This window comes from Ranitomeya imitator, chromosome 2 (genome assembly GCF_032444005.1).
Source record: "Ranitomeya imitator isolate aRanImi1 chromosome 2, aRanImi1.pri, whole genome shotgun sequence".
Lineage (NCBI taxonomy): Eukaryota > Metazoa > Chordata > Amphibia > Anura > Dendrobatidae > Ranitomeya > Ranitomeya imitator.
This window is the reverse complement of record NC_091283.1, coordinates 379,430,336-379,449,403: the sequence shown is the minus strand read 5'-3', so window position 1 is coordinate 379,449,403 and position 19,068 is coordinate 379,430,336. Positions and strand designations below refer to the sequence as shown.

The following is a 19,068-nucleotide window of genomic DNA, read 5'->3' as shown; positions in this document are numbered from 1 at the left end:
TTGCTGCATCCCAGGGGTGAGTATATAACTATTTTTTATTTTAATTATTTTTTTAACAGGGATATGGTGCCCACACTGCTGTATACTATGTGGGCTGTTAGATACCGCGTGGCTGCTATATACTACATAGGCAGTGTTATACAGTGGGGCAAAAAAGTATTTAGTCAGTCAGCAATAGTGCAAGTTCCACCACTTAAAAAGATGAGAGGCGTCTGTAATTTACATCATAGGTAGACCTCAACTATGGGAGACAAACTGAGAAAAAAATCCAGAAAATCACATTGTCTGTTTTTTTAACATTTTATTTGCATATTATGGTGGAAAATAAGTATTTGGTCAGAAACAAACAACCAAGATTTCTGGCTCTCACAGACCTGTAACTTCTTCTTTAAGAGTCTCCTCTTTCCTCCACTCATTACCTGTAGTAATGGCACCTGTTTAAACTTGTTATCAGTATAAAAAGACACCTGTGCACACCCTCAAACAGTCTGACTCCAAACTCCACTATGGTGAAGACCAAAGAGCTGTCAAAGGACACCAGAAACAAAATTGTAGCCCTGCACCAGGCTGGGAAGACTGAATCTGCAATAGCCAACCAGCTTGGAGTGAAGAAATCAACAGTGGGAGCAATAATTAGAAAATGGAAGACATACAAGACCACTGATAATCTCCCTCGATCTGGGGCTCCACGCAAAATCCCACCCCGTGGGGTCAGAATGATCACAAGAACGGTGAGCAAAAATCCCAGAACCACGCGGGGGGACCTAGTGAATGAACTGCAGAGAGCTGGGACCAATGTAACAAGGCCTACCATAAGTAACACACTACGCCACCATGGACTCAGATCCTGCAGTGCCAGACGTGTCCCACTGCTTAAGCCAGTACATGTCCGGGCCCGTCTGAAGTTTGCTAGAGAGCATTTGGATGATCCAGAGGAGTTTTGGGAGAATGTCCTATGGTCTGATGAAACCAAACTGGAACTGTTTGGTAGAAACACAACTTGTCGTGTTTGGAGGAAAAAGAATACTGAGTTGCATCCATCAAACACCATGCCTACTGTAAAGCATGGTGGTGGAAACATCATGCTTTGGGGCTGTTTCTCTGCAAAGGGGCCAGGACGACTGATCCAGGTACATGAAAGAATGAATGGGGCCATGTATCGTGAGATTTTGAGTGCAAACCTCCTTCCATCAGCAAGGGCATTGAAGATGAAACGTGGCTGGGTCTTTCAACATGACAATGATCCAAAGCACACCGCCAGGGCAACGAAGGAGTGGCTTCGTAAGAAGCATTTCAAGGTCCTGGAGTGGCCTAGCCAGTCTCCAGATCTTAACCCTATAGAAAACCTTTGGAGGGAGTTGAAAGTCCGTGTTGCCAAGCGAAAAGCCAAAAACATCACTGCTCTAGAGGAGATCTGCATGGAGGAATGGGCCAACATACCAACAACAGTGTGTGGCAACCTTGTGAAGACTTACAGAAAACGTTTGACCTCTTTCATTGCCCTCAAAAGATATATTACAAAGTATTGAGATGAAATTTTGTTTCTGACCAAATACTTATTTTCCACCATAATATGCAAATAAAATGTTAAAAAAACAGACAATGTGATTTTCTGGACTTTTTTTTCTCAGTTTGTCTCCCATAGTTGAGGTCTACCTATGATGTAAATTACAGACGCCTCTCATCTTTTTAAGTGGTGGAACTTGCACTATTGCTGACTGACTAAATACTTTTTTGCCCCACTGTATACTATGTGGGCTGTATGATATACTCCGTGGGCTGTGCTATATACTACATAGGCAGTGGTATATACTGCGTGGCTGCCAAATACTGCGTTGGCAGTGTTATATACTATGTGGCTGCTATATACTGCGTGGGAAGTGTTATATACTACGTGGCTGCTATATACTGCATGGGCAGTGTTATATACTACGTGGCTGCTATATACTGCGTCGGCAGTGTTATATACTGCGTGGCTGCTATATGTGTGTAAATGGGTTAGTAACTGGCTTAGTGATAGAAAGCAGAGGGTGGTTATAAATGGTATAGTCTCTAACTGGGTCGCTGTGACCAGTGGGGTACCGCAGGGGTCAGTATTGGGACCTGTTCTCTTCAACATATTCATTAATGATCTGGTAGAAGGTTTACACAGTAAAATATCGATATTTGCAGATGATACAAAACTATGTAAAGCAGTTAATACAAGAGAAGATAGTATTCTGCTACAGATGGATCTGGATAAGTTGGAAACTTGGGCTGAAAGGTGGCAGATGAGGTTTAACAATGATAAATGTAAGGTTATACACATGGGAAGAAGGAATCAATATCACCATTACACACTGAACGGGAAACCACTGGGTAAATCTGACAGGGAGAAGGACTTGGGGATCCTAGTTAATGATAAACTTACATGGAGCAGCCAGTGCCAGGCAGCAGCTGCCAAGGCAAACAGGATCATGGGGTGCATTAAAAGAGGTCTGGATACACATGATGAGAGCATTATACTGCCTCTGTACAAATCCCTAGTTAGACCGCACATGGAGTACTGTGTCCAGTTTTGGGCACCGGTGCTCAGGAAGGATATAATGGAACTAGAGAGAGTACAAAGGAGGGCAACAAAATTAATAAAGGGGATGGGAGAACTACAATACCCAGATAGATTAGCGAAATTAGGATTATTTAGTCTAGAAAAAAGACGACTGAGGGGCGATCTAATAACCATGTATAAGTATATAAGGGGACAATACAAATATCTCGCTGAGGATCTGTTTATACCAAGGAAGGTGACAGGCACAAGGGGGCATTCTTTGCGTCTGGAGGAGAGAAGGTTTTTCCACCAACATAGAAGAGGATTCTTTACTGTTAGGGCAGTGAGAATCTGGAATTGCTTGCCTGAGGAGGTGGTGATGGCGAACTCAGTCGAGGGGTTCAAGAGAGGCCTGGATGTCTTCCTGGAGCAGAACAATATTGTATCATACAATTATTAGGTTCTGTAGAAGGACGTAGATCTGGGTATTTATTATGATGGAATATAGGCTGAACTGGATGGACAAATGTCTTTTTTCGGCCTTACTAACTATGTTACTATGTTACCATGTTACTGCGTGGGCAGTGTTATATACTTTGTGGCTGCTATATACTGCATGGGCAGTGTTATATACTACGTGGCTGCTATATACTGCGTGGGCAGTGTTATATACTACGTGGCTGCTATATACTGCGTGGGCTGTGTTATATAGTACGTGGCTGTGCTACAGTATATAATGCGCGGCCACTGTTATATATTGCGTGGCCTGTATTAACGTATCGGGTATTCTACAATATGTATGAATATAGCAGCCACATAGTATATAGCACAGGCCACGTAGTATTTGTCTGCTATATACTACATGGCTCCTATATACTACATGGCCTGTGCTATATACTATGTGGCTGCTATATACATACATAAATACATATTCTAGAATACCCGATGCGTTAGAATCAGGCCACCATCTAGTATTTAAATAAGACCGCAGCGTCTAAGAAAAAAATTGGTAAATATTGCTGAACTTAACTTGCAAAATGTAAAGATTGCAAGCTGTCAAATAATTATTTGGTTTTTTTTCTTAAAAGCCGATGTTGTCTATACCCGGTGGAGATCCATTAGAGATCGATTTGTATGGGACTTCCGCAGCAGCCAAAACACCCCCAGTGGATCTGGTGGCAAACGTGTCACCCCTTATGTTCATTATGAGCAATTGTTGTTTCTACAGAAAACGTTGTCCCAGCGCTCGTAAGTAAAAAGCTTCGGTGTGAGAGACAAACAAGTTTTTAATTAAAATCTCTTAAATAAATATTTTTTTTTGTTTATAGAACGATATGCAGTACCACTGCTCCTCGAGAGGCAGAGGAACCGGAGCCATCTCTACAGGAAACCAGCCAGCAGACGGGCGCAGAAGATGTGTCTGGCCAGAGTGAGCCACGATCAATATGGAGAGTAGTACTGTGGCTCCTGTTGTCAGTGCCCGTTTGCAAGCAAACCGCGGACGCTAGCGATCATCTGCCAAAGATGAAGTCGATGCCATAATTGTAGATGGACTCCAACGGTTAGAGGATCTGTGTCGCAATGAACACAGAGATCTAAGGCGGGAAATTACGGAGTTGCAATCCCGTGAATCTGTATATGCAGCCAATGAGTGGAAGCTCCTGCTTTTGTCATATGTGCCTGTAGTTCAAAATAAAATGGCACACAGAAATATAATGTTTAGGCAAAGACTTAATGACCTAGTTGAGGAATTTTTGGGCCCCCAGGAACCCACTTCCTCAAGACCAAGAACCATGGACATGCCGTCATACAAACCACAATACAGAGGCCAGGGTGAACTGACTATGGAAATGCAAAGGCAATGTAGCAATCCAGCGTACAGTTGGGCAGACAATATGCCCGGGCAATATCACAGTCTGTAACTACTGTTAACTTTGGCAATTCCTGCGTTTAAATTGTTTGTGTTAAATTTTTTTGTGTACCCAAGTTAATCGTGTATGTTTTTGTTCATCCCTATGATGAAGGGGGTGGGGTTAGAACAGTTAATAATTTAAGAAAGAGTAGAGGTACAGAGAGGAACATCAAGTGCATGTATACTAATGCCAGAAGCCTCGCCAACAAAATGGACGAATTAGAACTAATGTTGTTGGAGCATAATTATGACATGGTGGGGATATCTGAAACGTGGCTGGATGAGAGCCATGACTGGGCTGTTAACTTGCAGGGCTATAGTCTGTTCAGAAATGACCGTACAGATAAGCGAGGGGGTGGGGTGTGTCTATATGTAAAATCGTCCTTAAAACCCATCCGGCGTGATAATATAGGTGAATTTAATGAAAATGTAGAATCCCTGTGGGTGGAGATAAGGGGAGGGGGAAAAAATAATAAATTACTGATAGGGGTTTGTTATAAATCTCCAAAAATAATGGAAGCAATGGAGAATATCCTCGTAAAGCAAATAGATGAAGCTGCGACTCAAGGAGAAGTCATTATTATGGGGGACTTCAACTACCCTGAAATAGATTGGGGAACGGAAATCTGCAGTTCCAGCAAAGGTGATCGGTTTTTGACAACTATGAGAGACAATTACCTTTCACAACTGGTTCAGGACCCAACAAGAAGGGGGGCACTGCTAGACCTAATATTAACCAACAGGCCAGACCGCATAGCAAATATAAGGGTTGGGGGTTACTTGGGAAATAGCGATCACAAAATAATAAGTTTTAATGTATCCTTTAAAAAGATGTGTAATAGAGGGGTTACAAGGACACTAAACTTCAGGAGGGCAAATTTCCAACGGATGAGAGAGGATCTTGGTGCAATTAACAGGGACAACATCCTGAGACATAAAAATACACAAAGAAAATGGGAGACGTTTATCAACATCCTGGATAGGACCTGTGCACAGTATATACCGTATGGGAATAAACATACTAGGAATAGGAGGAAACCAATATGGCTAAATAGAGCTGTAAGGGGCGCAATAAGTGACAAAAAGAAAGCATTTAGAGAATTAAAGGAAGTAGGTAGTGAGGAGGCATTAAATAAATACAAAAAATTAAATAAATTCTGTAAAAAGCAAATGAAGGCAGCAAAGATTGAGACAGAGAGACTCATTGCCAGAGAGAGTAAAAATAATCCCAAAATATTCTTTAACTACATAAATAGTAAGAAACTAAAAAATGATAGTGTTGGCCCCCTTAAAAATAGTTTGGGTGAAATGGTGGATGAGGATGAGGAAAAAGCCAATATGCTAAATGACTTTTTTTCATCAGTATTTACACAAGAAAATCCCATGGCAGACAAAATGACTAGTGATAAAAATTCCCCAGTAAATGTCACCTGCTTAACCCAGCAGGAAGTGCGGCGGCGTCTAAAAATCACTAAAATTAACAAATCTCCGGGCCCGGATGGGATACACCCTCGAGTACTGCAGGAATTAAGTATAGTCATTGATAGACCATTATTTTTAATCTTTAAAGACTCCATAATAACAGGGTCTGTACCACAGGACTGGCGTATAGCAAATGTGGTGCCAATATTCAAAAAGGGGACAAAAACTGAACTCGGAAATTATAGGCCAGTAAGCTTATCCTCTACTGTGGGTAAAATCCTGGAGGGCATTCTAAGGGATGCTATACTGGAGTATCTGAAGAGGAATAACCTCATGACCCAGTATCAGCACGGATTTACTAGGGACCGTTCATGTCAGACTAATTTGATCAGTTTCTATGAAGAGGTAAGTTCTGGACTGGACCAAAGGAACCCAGTAGATGTAGTGTATATGGACTTTTCAAAAGCTTTTTGATACACAAAAGGTTGATACATAAAATGAGAATAATGGGGATAGGGGAAAATATGTGTAAGTGGGTTGAGAGCTGGCTCAGGGATAGGAAACAAAGGGTCGTTATTAATGGAACACACTCGGACTGGGTAGCGGTTAGCAGTGGGGTACCACAGGGGTCAGTATTGGGCCCAGTTCTTTTTAACATATTTATTAATGACCTTGTAGGGGGCATTCAGAGTAGAATTTCAATATTTGCAGATGACACTAAACTCTGCAGGGTAATCAATACAGAGGAGGACAATTTTATATTACAGGATGATTTATGTAAACTAGAAGCTTGGGCTGATAAATGGCAAATGAGCTTTAATGGGGATAAATGTAAGGTCATGCACTTGGGTAGAGGTAATAAGATGTATAATTATGTGCTTAATTCTAAAACTCTGGGCAAAACCGTCAATGAAAAAGACCTGGGTGTATGGGTGGATGACAAACTCATATTCAGTGGCCAGTGTCAGGCAGCTGCTAAAAAAGCCAAATAAAATAATGGGATGCATTAAAAGAGGCATAGATGCTCATGAGGAGAACATAATTTTACCTCTATACAAGTCACTTGTTCGACCACACTTAGAATACTGTGCACAGTTCTGGTCTCCTGTGTATAAGAAAGACATAGCTGAACTGGAGCGGGTGCAGAGAAGAGCGACCAAGGTTATTAGAGGACTGGGGGGTCTGCAATACCAAGATAGGTTATTACACTTGGGGCTATTTAGTTTGGAAAAACGAAGACTAAGGGGTGATCTTATGTTAATGTATAAATATATGAGGGGACAGTACAAAGACCTTTCTGATGATCTTTTTAATCATAGACCTGGGACAAGGGGGCATCCTCTACGTTTGGAGGAAAAAAGGTTTAAGCATAATAACAGACGCGGATTCTTTACTGTAAGAGCAGTGAGACTATGGAACTCTCTGCCGTATGATGTTGTAATGAGTGATTCATTACTTAAATTTAAGAGGGGACTGGATACATTTCTGGAAAAGTATAATGTTACAGGGTATATACACTAGATTCCTTGATAGGGCGTTGATCCAGGGAACTAGTCTGATTGCCGTATGTGGAGTCGGGAAGGAATTTTTTTCCCCAAGGTGGAGCTTACTCTTTTCCACATGGTTTTTTTTTGCCTTCCTCTGGATCAACATGTTAGGGCAAGTTAGGTTAGGCTATGGGTTGAACTAGATGGACTTAAAGTCTTCCTTCAACCTTAATAACTATGTAACTATGTAACTATGGGATGTCATATGTAAAAATGTCTACCAACAATAAGGTTTGACTAAAAGAATGTCTTCAAAATTTTTTTAGAAAATGTTTAACTGCTATTATAACATTTCATAATCTTGTATGGATTGAACTTTTTACAATTGATTAAGGTAATATAAACAAATTTAATTAAAAAAAAAGGCGGTTCATGTCTGGAAACTAAATTGTACAGACAGATGCATGCGTTCACTACACGGTCCACATTTTCAGTTTGCAGTTGCATGCAAGTTAGTAAGATACGCCATTTTAAGGTTAAAATACCAAAGGCACATTCGAGATAACGTCTTGCCTGGCTCAAACGATAATTAAACATGCGTCTTGTGCAGTTTAGACTATGGCTTGAGTACGGCTTTAGGAGATTGCGTCCGAGTTGGAACGCCTCATCCCCAACTAAAGAATAGGGCAAACTTGAGCCTTCGGTCCCCGGAAGTGGTCGTGCTGAGGGTATGTTGAAGTTGTTGCTGTACAAACATTTCACCATGTTGGACTCTTTGAAGACTCTGGAATCGTTCGTCCATCCATATGCACCAATATCCACAGCAACAAAACGAAATCTAGCATCCGCAATGGCCATCAATACAATGGAAAAGTATTTCTTATAGTTATAGTATAGGGATCCACTATGCACTGGTTTCTGAATCTGAATGTGCTTGCCATCCACGGCACCAATACAATTGGGGAAATTAGCCACATCCTCAAAATGTTTGGAAATCGCTAGCTACATTTCTGTTGTCGGGGTTGATAGCACAAGTGGTTGTAAGTTGTTCCAAATGGCATCACAAGTTTCACAAACAAGTTGGCAAACGGTTGATTTCCCCAGTCGAAATTGAAAATGCAGTGACGCAAAAGATTCTCCGGTAGCCTGATATCTGTCGGCAATCAAAAAAAACAAAAAACAAAATTAGCACTATGGACATATTGATAAGATTTTAAAGGACAACTAAAATAAAGGCAAGTTAAAATGGAATCGGACAATTGCCAAAGTGTAAATAATTAAAAGACATGCTCCATGATAAATTACATCGTGTCTTTGTCAATAGAACAATGTTAAAAAAGGATAATTACCTCAGAGTCACCACTAAACGTTGCTCTGCACAAATACTATCACGGAAAGTGCTGCGCTGATGATGTATCTCATCCTTCACATGTGATAGCAGAATATCAAAGGTTTCAACGGACATCCGAAGATAACGTTGAAATTTAAAGGGATGATCCCGAAGCTGAACATACAGGGTGTGAAAGGCACCATATGTATTCTGTAAAAAATTCACTTCATGGATCCAATATCTCCTTTGGGAAATACGCATTCTCTGCCGAAGTCGCAACTGCATCAAGCAAAATCTAACAAGCTCAGACACAAACATCTTGCTAGCAGAAGTTCATTCAATGCTTGCAAAATGGAGAATGTTTTCAATACATACCCAACGCTGACAAAAGAGCACAAAAAAAAGAGAACAACTTTATTGATAGTGCCTGAACGCAGACAAACGGATGCTTCACGAACGGACATCAAAATGACATAAACGCACTCACGTGCGTTAACGCAAGCGTTAACGTGAAGCCAAATTTTCACCAAATTTGGCTCATTTCTGGACATGCGTTTAACGGATCTGTTAAACGGATTGTACTAAACGCAATGTGAACCTAGCAGGAAGGCTGAGTGGACTTTCCGGTAGGTTACTATGCAGCTCCTGTAGCTGGGGAATCCCCAACCTCCTCTCCTGTGATCAGTCACAGCCCTTGCCCTCTCCTCTACGATGAATCAATGCTGCATTGGATTGCTCTGGCTATCAGGTTGCACTGGATTGCTCTAACACCACACAGTTAGCCCATTATCTACCAATGTCCTTTTTTGGGATGCCTAATCTTTAGCTTCTAGCAACTAAAATTTTATAATTTATAGAATTAAGTCCAATTTTTTGTGTTGTGTTTGTAAAATGAATGTTTTCAAAATAGGAAATCATGTCATTGTCATTTTTACTTGAATATTGGGACGCTCTTTTCTGAAAAATCCGTACTTGTAAAAATTTTAATTTGGCAAGTAATGAGTTAACCATCATGCACGCACACACACCTCAGAATGTCCTCTCTCCCTCTCTGAACCACCGGAGGAGATACGGAGGCTGCTTCTCCTGCTGGCTGTGCGGGAGGAGCAGAGTCTGTGTGGGACTGCGGGGCACAGCCTCAAAATCGGGACAGTCCCACAGTATGAGGTACGGTTGGGAGCTCTGCCTGCAGGGATGGCAATGTCTGTCTCCTCCTGTGGGCCCATGATGATGTTGTTGGTCCTCCAATTCTCCTCTGCTCCACTGCAAGTGTAACAGAAGGTTTCTTCAGCTTTTAAATCATTTTATTGACAAATTGTGCAAGGAGAGAAATAGAATAGCTAATGTAAAGTCACGTGTCATACAAGGGAAAACATTTTTCGATTACTATTTGATTATGAAATGTGTGCGATTTAAAGTAAACGTCTGTTATTGAAAAGCAAATGGAATCCAAATAATGCACCTATATGATAAAAGGGCACTCTATAAGGCTACTTTCACACTTGCAAAAAATTTTTTCCCATAGACTTGTATTAGCGACGGATTGTGACGGATGGCCATCTGTCGCGTCCGTCGTGCACTGGATGCGTCGTGTTTTGGCGGACCATCGGCACGAAAAAACGTTCAATGTAACATTTTTTTAGTACGTCGGATCCGCCATTTCCTACTGCGCATGCGCAGACGGAACTCCGCCAACTCCTCCCGGGACTTTACAATGGGCAGCGGATGCATTGAAAAACTGCATCCGCTGCCCACGTTGTGCCAAATTTTCACAACGGGCATCGGTACGTCGCGCCGACGCTTAGCGACGGACCCGTACTGACGCAAGTGTGAAAGTAGCCTTAGAGACACCCAACTAGTAGCGAATGGGAACTCCTTTTGCATTCAAAATCTCGGGAATCTGTTGTCATAGATCTTACTGTGGCTGTGAAAGCTTTCTGCAGGAATTTAAGCCTTTGTAGACCGAATAGCTTCTTGTAGTTGCCACATTTGCCAACATCTGTCTTTCCTTTCTGTTTCTCTGAGACAACAATAACACTCAAACTGATCTGCTGCGATAGTCCATCCATACCAAGGAATGATGAGTTCTGTGTTCGACCTGATAGATCATCATGGTTGATTTTGCCTTGTGCCTGACTGCATTGTCTGTTGATCAGAAAGATTCTTCACATCCTTCTTTGACTCTTTCCATTAGCGAGTTGTTTACTTGCACAAGATCTTCTTTCACTAAACGTTTTTCTCAATTACATTTCTGTTAAACTACTGCATGAGAAAAAAAGATTGGGAGTTTTTGTTTTTTTAATAGAACATTTAGCTCCTTCCAGCGTCGGACTGGAGCACCTTGGGCCCACCAGAGAAAATCATTCTTGGGGCCCACTATGTAGCTACACAGAAATAGATACAAGACCACCAATTGTGCGGTAAAAAGCGCTAATATCAGGGTATAATATAAGGTAGTTCACGTCTTAATAATGTAGCAAGGGTTGGGGTAGCCCCCTCACAGAATATAATGTAGCCCCCTCATAAAATATAATGCAGTCCCCTCTCATAGAATATAATGCAGCACCCCACAAAATATAATGCAACCCCCTCAGGTATGACACAGTCCCCACCATAGAATATAATGTAGCACCCCATAGGGTATAATGCAGCCCCCCCATATAGTATAATGCCACCCACCACAGAATATAATGTAGTCCCAAGAGAATGCAGTTCCACCACAGAATATAATGCAGCCCCCCCATAGAGTATACGGTAGCCCCCTCATATACTATGATGTAGCCCCCATAATATCATGTAGTACCTTGAGTATAATGCAGTCCCCCCACAGAATATAATGTAGCCCCCCAGGGCCGTATTTAGAGTTTCTGCTGCCCTAGGCACTTTTAGTGCTGCCCCCCCCCTTTGGTGAGTATGACACTATCGGCATAGACTTTGGCAAGAATCGCTGATGTGAAAGTCGCCTTTTGCAGCAGATCCGGCAGTTTTTCTGCATCTGCCGCGTAACGGATTACTTACGGCAACACTGCGTTCGGCCTCATTCATTCCCTATGGGATTTGCGGCACTTCCCCGTGATCTGGCAAATGTGGTACCATACCTCCCAACTTTTGAAGAAGGGAAGGAGGTATAACGTTTGCGGCGCGCGTAGTGCGCCGTGGCAAATTTTAGGCCACGCCTCTGACCAGACCCATTTCACAACTAGTCACACCCATATCCACGTCCCAACCGCAGCCGTTTAGCACTGCTGATCACACTGTTTGCTTATAATTATTGTATATAAAACAAAAATATGGCCACACAGTGCTCCATACTGTATAATGGCCACACATGATGCTCAATACTGTATAACGGCCACCACACATGATGCTCCATACTGTATAATGGCCACACATGATGCTGCATACTGTATAATGGCCACACACAGTTCTTCATACTGTATAATGGCCACACATGATGCTCCATAGTGTATAATGGCCACACATTGCTCCATACTGTATAATGGCCACACATGATGCTCCATAGTGTATAATGGCCACACATTGCTCCATACTGTATAATGGCCAGACAGTGCTCCATACTGTATAATGATCCCACATAATGCTCAATACTGTATAATGGCCACAAATGATTATTATTATTATTATACATTTTTATAGCGCCATTTATTCCATGGCGCTTTACATGTGAATACGGGGCAAATATAGACAAATACATTAAACATGAGCAGATAACAAGGCACACGAGTACATAAGGAGGGAGGACCCTGCCCGCGAGGGCTCACAGTCTGCAGGGGGTGGGTGAGGATACACTAGGAGAGGGATGCTCCATACTGTATTATGTCCATTGGCCACACATGATGCTCCATACTGTATAACGGCCACACATGATGCTGAATACTGTATAATGACCCCCCTCCTGTATGCATGGCTCATCTCCCTCCTATCCCATATACATAGCTCATATTACCCCCCCCCCTGTATGCATGGCTTATATTCCCCCCTGTATGACTCATATTCCCCCCCGTATGCATGGCTCATTCCCCCCTGTATGGCTTATATTCCCCCCTGCATGGCTTATATTCCCCCCTGTATGGCTCATATTCCCCCCTGTATGCATGGCTCATTCCCCCCTGCATGGCTTATATTCCCCCCTGTATGGCTTATATTCCCCCCTGTATGGCTCATATTCCCCCCCGTATGCATGGCTCATTCCCCCCTGTATGGCTTATATGCCCCCCTGTATGGCTCATATTCCCCCCCGTATGCATGGCTTATATTCCCCCCTGCATGGCTTATATTCCCCCCTGTATGGCTTATAGTCCCCCCTGTATGGCTCATATTCCCCCCCGTATGCATGGCTCATTCCCCCCTGTATGGCTTATATTCCCCCCTGCATGGCTCATATTCCCCCCTGCATGGCTCATATTCCCCCCTGTATGGCTTATATTCCCCCCTGTATGGCTCATATTCCCCCCTGTATGGCTTATATTCCCCCCTGTATGGCTCATATTCCCCCCTGTATGGCTCATTCCCCCCTGCATGGCTTATATTCCCCCCTGTATGGCTTATAGTCCCCCCTGTATGGCTCATATTCCCCCCCGTATGCATGGCTCATTGCCCCCTGCATGGCTCATATTCCCCCCTGTATGGCTTATATTCCCCCCTGTATGGCTCATATTCCCCCCTGTATGGTTTATATTCCCCCCTGTATGGCTCATATTCCCCCCGTATGCATGGCTCAATCTCCCCTGCATGGCTTATATTCCGCCCCTGTATGGCTTATATTCCCCCCTGTATGGCTCATATTCCCCCCCGTATGCATAGCTCATTCCCCCCTGCATGGCTTATATTCCCCCCTGTATGGCTCATATTCCCCCCTGTATGCATGGCTCATTCCCCCCTGCATGGCTTATATTCCCCCCTGTATGGCTTATATTCCCCCCTGTATGGCTCATATTCCCCCCCGTATGCATGGCTCATTCCCCCCTGTATGGCTTATATGCCCCCCTGTATGGCTCATATTCCCCCCCGTATGGCTTATATTCCGCCCCTGTATGGCTTATATTCCCCCCTGTATGGCTCATATTCCCCCCCGTATGCATAGCTCATTCCCCCCTGTATGGCTTATATTCCCCCCTGTATGGCTCATATTCCCCCCTGTATGCATGGCTCATTCCCCCCTGCATGGCTTATATTCCCCCCTGTATGGCTTATATTCCCCCCTGTATGGCTCATATTCCCCCCCGTATGCATGGCTCATTCCCCCCTGTATGGCTTATATGCCCCCCTGTATGGCTCATATTCCCCCCCGTATGCATGGCTTATATTCCCCCCTGCATGGCTTATATTCCCCCCTGTATGGCTTATAGTCCCCCCTGTATGGCTCATATTCCCCCCCGTATGCATGGCTCATTCCCCCCTGTATGGCTTATATTCCCCCCTGCATGGCTCATATTCCCCCCTGCATGGCTCATATTCCCCCCTGTATGGCTTATATTCCCCCCTGTATGGCTCATATTCCCCCCTGTATGGCTTATATTCCCCCCTGTATGGCTCATATTCCCCCCTGTATGGCTCATTCCCCCCTGCATGGCTTATATTCCCCCCTGTATGGCTTATAGTCCCCCCTGTATGGCTCATATTCCCCCCCGTATGCATGGCTCATTCCCCCCTGCATGGCTTATATTCCCCCCTGCATGGCTTAGATTCCCCCCTGCATGGCGGCTTATCTCTCTGCACCCGCACCTGCTCCTGCTCGGCGCGCCGGCTTATGTCCTCCTTCCTCCCCCCCGTCCCCCCATCCCCCCATACTCACCTGTGCCGACATCCCTCGCGCTCTGTCCCGACTCCAGGCGGCGGCGCCGGCGCAGCAGCTTCTTCCTGCTTGAGCGGTCATGTGACACCGTTCATTAAGATCATGAATATGCGCATATTCATGATCTTAATGAGCGGTGTCATGTGACCGCTCGTTCAGGACGAGCTGCAGTGCAGACGCCGAGACCATCGCTGGAGCAGGGTGAGTATTCAAGGCGGGCGACGGGGGGGGGGGGGGGGTTGCCTGGAATGGGGGGGCGCCCTGGAGCAGTGGGGGCCCTGCCAGTAGGTGTCAGTGCCAGCCTTCACACCCCAGCTTGTTTTCACCTGCATGATCAGCCCAAATTATTCTATTCTGGCCGGTGTCACTTTACACTTCAACATATGCCAGTGATTATTAATGTTTTTTTGTGACATATCGGACTTCATGATAGTGGTAAAATTTGTTCGATATGACTTGCGTGAAATTGTGAAAATATCAGAAAGGTGCCGAAAATGTCGCAATTTTCAAACTTCTAATTTGTATGCTTTTAAACCACAGTTATCTATATATATAATTGCCTAAGGGTTTTTCCGTCTGTCTGTCTGTCTGTCCTGGAAATCCCGCGCCTCTGATTGGTCGAGGTCGCCAGGCCTCGACCAATCAGCAACGGGCACAGCGACTATGATGTCATAAAGGACGTAGAAATCCCACGTTTCTGATTCAGCGACGGGCACGGTATCGACGTAGATGTCATAATGGTTGCCAAGGCGACGATGATGTCATAAAGGTTGCCTCGACCAATCAGCGACGGGCACAGTCTGCCGCGAATTCGGGAATCATCATTGTCCATATACTACGGGAACATGCATATTCTAGAATACCCGATGTGTTAGAATCGGGCCACAATCTAGTGTTACATAAAATAGTTAAATAATATTTATCAAATGTCTACTTTACATTAGCACAACTTTTTAAACTATTTTTTTGCTAGGAAGTTAGAAGGGTTAAAAGTTGACTACCAATTTCTCATTTTTCCAACATTTACAAAACCAATTTATTTAGGGACCACATCACATAAAGTGACTTTGAGGGCTCTATGTGACAGAAAAATACCCACTTTTGACACAATTTGAAAACTGCACCCTTCAATCTGCTCAAAACCACATCCAAGAAGTTTAATAACCCTTCAGGTGCTTCACAGGAGCGAAAGAAATGTAGAAGAAAAAGAATACAATTTGACTTTTTTCCCACAAAAATGTTACTTTAGCCCCAAATTTAAAATTTTTACAAGGGTGACAGGAGAAAATGTACCATAAAATTTGTACTGCAATTTGTCCTGAGTACGCTGATAACCCATATGTGGTGGAAAACTATTGTTTGGGCGCATGGCAGGGCTCGGAAGGGAAGTAGCGTCATTTCAATTTTGGAGTGCAAAATTGTCTGTAATAGACTCCATGTCACGTTTGCAGTGCCCCTGATGTGCCTAAACAGTGGAAATTGCCCACAAGTGACCACATTTTGCAAACTAGACTCCTTAACCCTAGAATGCATACCCATAGAAATCTACACATTCACGCACCTGGGACCTTTTAGGCCTGTTTACAATTATCATAGAATAACTGAAATAAAAATACTTTTCAAAGTTTATTGCAAAGTAAGGATGCATTCCCACTAGCGCAGGGGTCTGCCAGGACGGGATTCCGTAATGGATCTGACCTCCTGGTGACCCCAGCTAAGGCTGGCGGACGCATACCTGGGGCCTCGCAGGCCTGCCAGGTTACTTGTTTTCTATTTTCTGTAAAATTACATATTTGCACACAGGCCTAAAAGGCCCCAGGTGCGTGAATATGGGGTAGTCCCAAAAAAATGTTGTTATACCGAAATGTCTGTAACATAAAAATATATGAATAACTGGAAATTACTAACTACTATATACCTGAGGATTACCTAGATTTTCAAAATTCTAACTAAAGTACTTTTACAGAAAATAGAAAACAAGTAACCTGGCAGGCCTGCGAGGCCCCAGGTATGCATTCTAGGGTTAAGGAATTTATCTACATGTGTGTTGAACACCTTCAATCCAGAGTTTTATAATGTTGAGCTGAGAAAATTAAAAATATTTTTCCCACAAAAATAATTGCATTTTTGCTTTGGTAACAGGATAAAATAGGGAAAGAGGAGACAATGCACTGTATAATTTCTTCTGCAATTTATCTTGAGTACGCTGATACCCCATATGTATGAGAAAACTACTATTTGGGTGCAGAGCAGGGCTCGGAAGGGAAGGATCGGCATTTGAATTTTGGAGAACAAAATTGGCTAGAATAAATAGCGGATGGCCTGTCTCATTTGGAGAGCCACTGCTGTGCCTAAACAGTGGCAACCCCCCACAAGTGACACTATTTTGTAAACTTGACCCCTCCAGGAATTTATCTAGACACAAGTGCCTGTGGGTTCAAGGTGCTCACCTTAACAGAATTTTACAACATGGACTGTGAAAATAAAATATATTGTTCCCCCAAAAATGTTGGTTTTGTGTTATGACCTGGTGGTCAGGACAATAATGGACCTGGTGGTTAAGAGCACACGGAATGACCTGATAGTTACTGATAATATAGGACGAGCTCTGAGACGTGGGAACTCTGCTGACCGCAATCCCTAATCCTATCTCACAAACAGTAGAAATAGCCGTGGATTGCTCCTAACGCTCCCTATGCAATTCGACACAGCCTAAGGAACTAGCTAGCCCTAAAGATAGAAAAATAAAGCCCCCCACATATAATGACTGTGAGTAAAGATGAAAATTACAAACACAGAGATGAAATAGATTTAGCAAAGTGAGGCCCGACTTACTGAACAGACAGAGGATAGGAAAGGTAGCTTTGCGGTCAGCACAAAAAACTACAAAAAGACCACGCAGAGGGCACAAAAAGACCCTCCGCACCGACTCACGGTGCGGAGGCGCTCCCTCTGCGTCCCAGAGCTTCCAGCAAGCAAGACAACAATCAAAATAGCAAGCTGGACAGAAAAATAGCAACTTAAAGAAAAACAAGCAGGAACTTAGCTTCTGCTGGGAAGACAGGTCACAAGAACGATCCAGGAGTGAACTAGACCAATACTGGAACATTGACAGGTGGCATGGAGCAATGATCTAGGTGGAGTTAAATAGAGCAGCCAGCTAACGAATTAACCTCGTCACCTGTGGAAGGAACCTCAGAAGCCGCAGCCCCACTCACAACCACCAGTCGAAGCCCATGGACAGAACCAGCCGAAGTACCATTCATGACCACAGGAGGGAGCTTGACAACAGAATTCACAACAGTTTTGTCCAAAATTTTCATTTTCACAAAGGTTACAGGAGAAAATGGACCATACAATTTGTTGTGTACACCGATATCCCACATGGGTCGAAAACTACTTTTGAGAAGCAGTGCAAAGCTCAAAAAGGAAGAAGCGCCATATAGGAGTCGAATTTGCTTAAATAGTTTGAGAGGCCATGTCACATTGGCAGAACCCCTGAAGTGTCAGAATAGCAGATTCCCCCCATAAGTAACATAATTTTACAAACTACACTTCTCAAACAATTAATATAGGGGTTCATTTAGCATATTGACAAAACACATGTGCCTCACATACATTTATACCATTGGGAAATGAAGAAAGAATAATTACATTTTTTCCGCTAAAATGTTGTTTTAGCCCTTTTTGTTTTTATTTTTAAAAGTGCTGTGGTTGAGCAGCTCACCCAGCTGGACACAGAGGTATAAACGGAACACTGTCTCTCTTTAAGAACGTGCTTCGCGTTTAAAAGGCAGCATAAACTAAGGTGGGAAAAATAAACACGGCCCTCTGGGCAAAACCACAAACCAAAACACAGTCCTTCTCCTAAAGGGGATCATCTCGCTCACGGCTAGCAAAATCCACAGTTCAGGTCCTTTAACAAATATCACAGACCCAAAAACTTTCCTGCAGTGATTCCTCTCCAGGCACACTTAACACCGCTGCCTTTGGAAGCCAGCTACTTAAGCCGCAGACCATGTGACTCCATCATGTGACTGATCACATGAATGTGCCGCCTCTGCAGATGGAGATAAGGTGGACATCCTCCCACCCACTCTATGGATGTCCACATAAAAATCAGCCCATTATGCAACGTAGCTTAAACCTCACAGAACATAGTGTGCTGGAGGAAAATACTCTTTGCTTTATATCACTGATGCCATTAGGCATAGTGAAACATATATCCCCTCCAGCACTTTACTAGTGACTGTCACATATCCCCCCTCTGCCCAAAGCCAGGGGTTTTAGCACCTTCACTGGCTAAACAGAGGACTCTGGCCAGGGCAACTGCATTCCTATGCAACTTCCCTGGCCTGTGCTCCACATGAAAAGTAAAGTCCTGGAGCACCAGAAACCACCTAGTTACCTGGGCATTCTTTCCCTTCTTTTCCCTCATCCATCTTAGGGGCGCATGATCTGACACTAGCCTGAACTTTCTTCCTAACAGGTAGTATCTCAGGGTTTATATTGCCCACTTGATGGTCAAGCACTCTTTTTCCACGATGCCATAGTTCTTCACACAGGAGAGGTTCC

General features: G+C 43.5%; 1 protein-coding gene across 1 annotated transcript in view; it reads left to right on the top strand.

Moving 5' to 3' along the window:
- The window catches only part of LOC138666625 (uncharacterized), a 119,158-nt gene that overhangs the window by 36,006 nt on the left and 64,084 nt on the right, over nt 1-19,068 (top strand). The window contains 2 exon segments of the mRNA XM_069754821.1: nt 3,616-3,775; nt 3,856-3,956. Of these exon segments, the coding sequence (XP_069610922.1) occupies nt 3,616-3,775; nt 3,856-3,956 (261 nt within the window).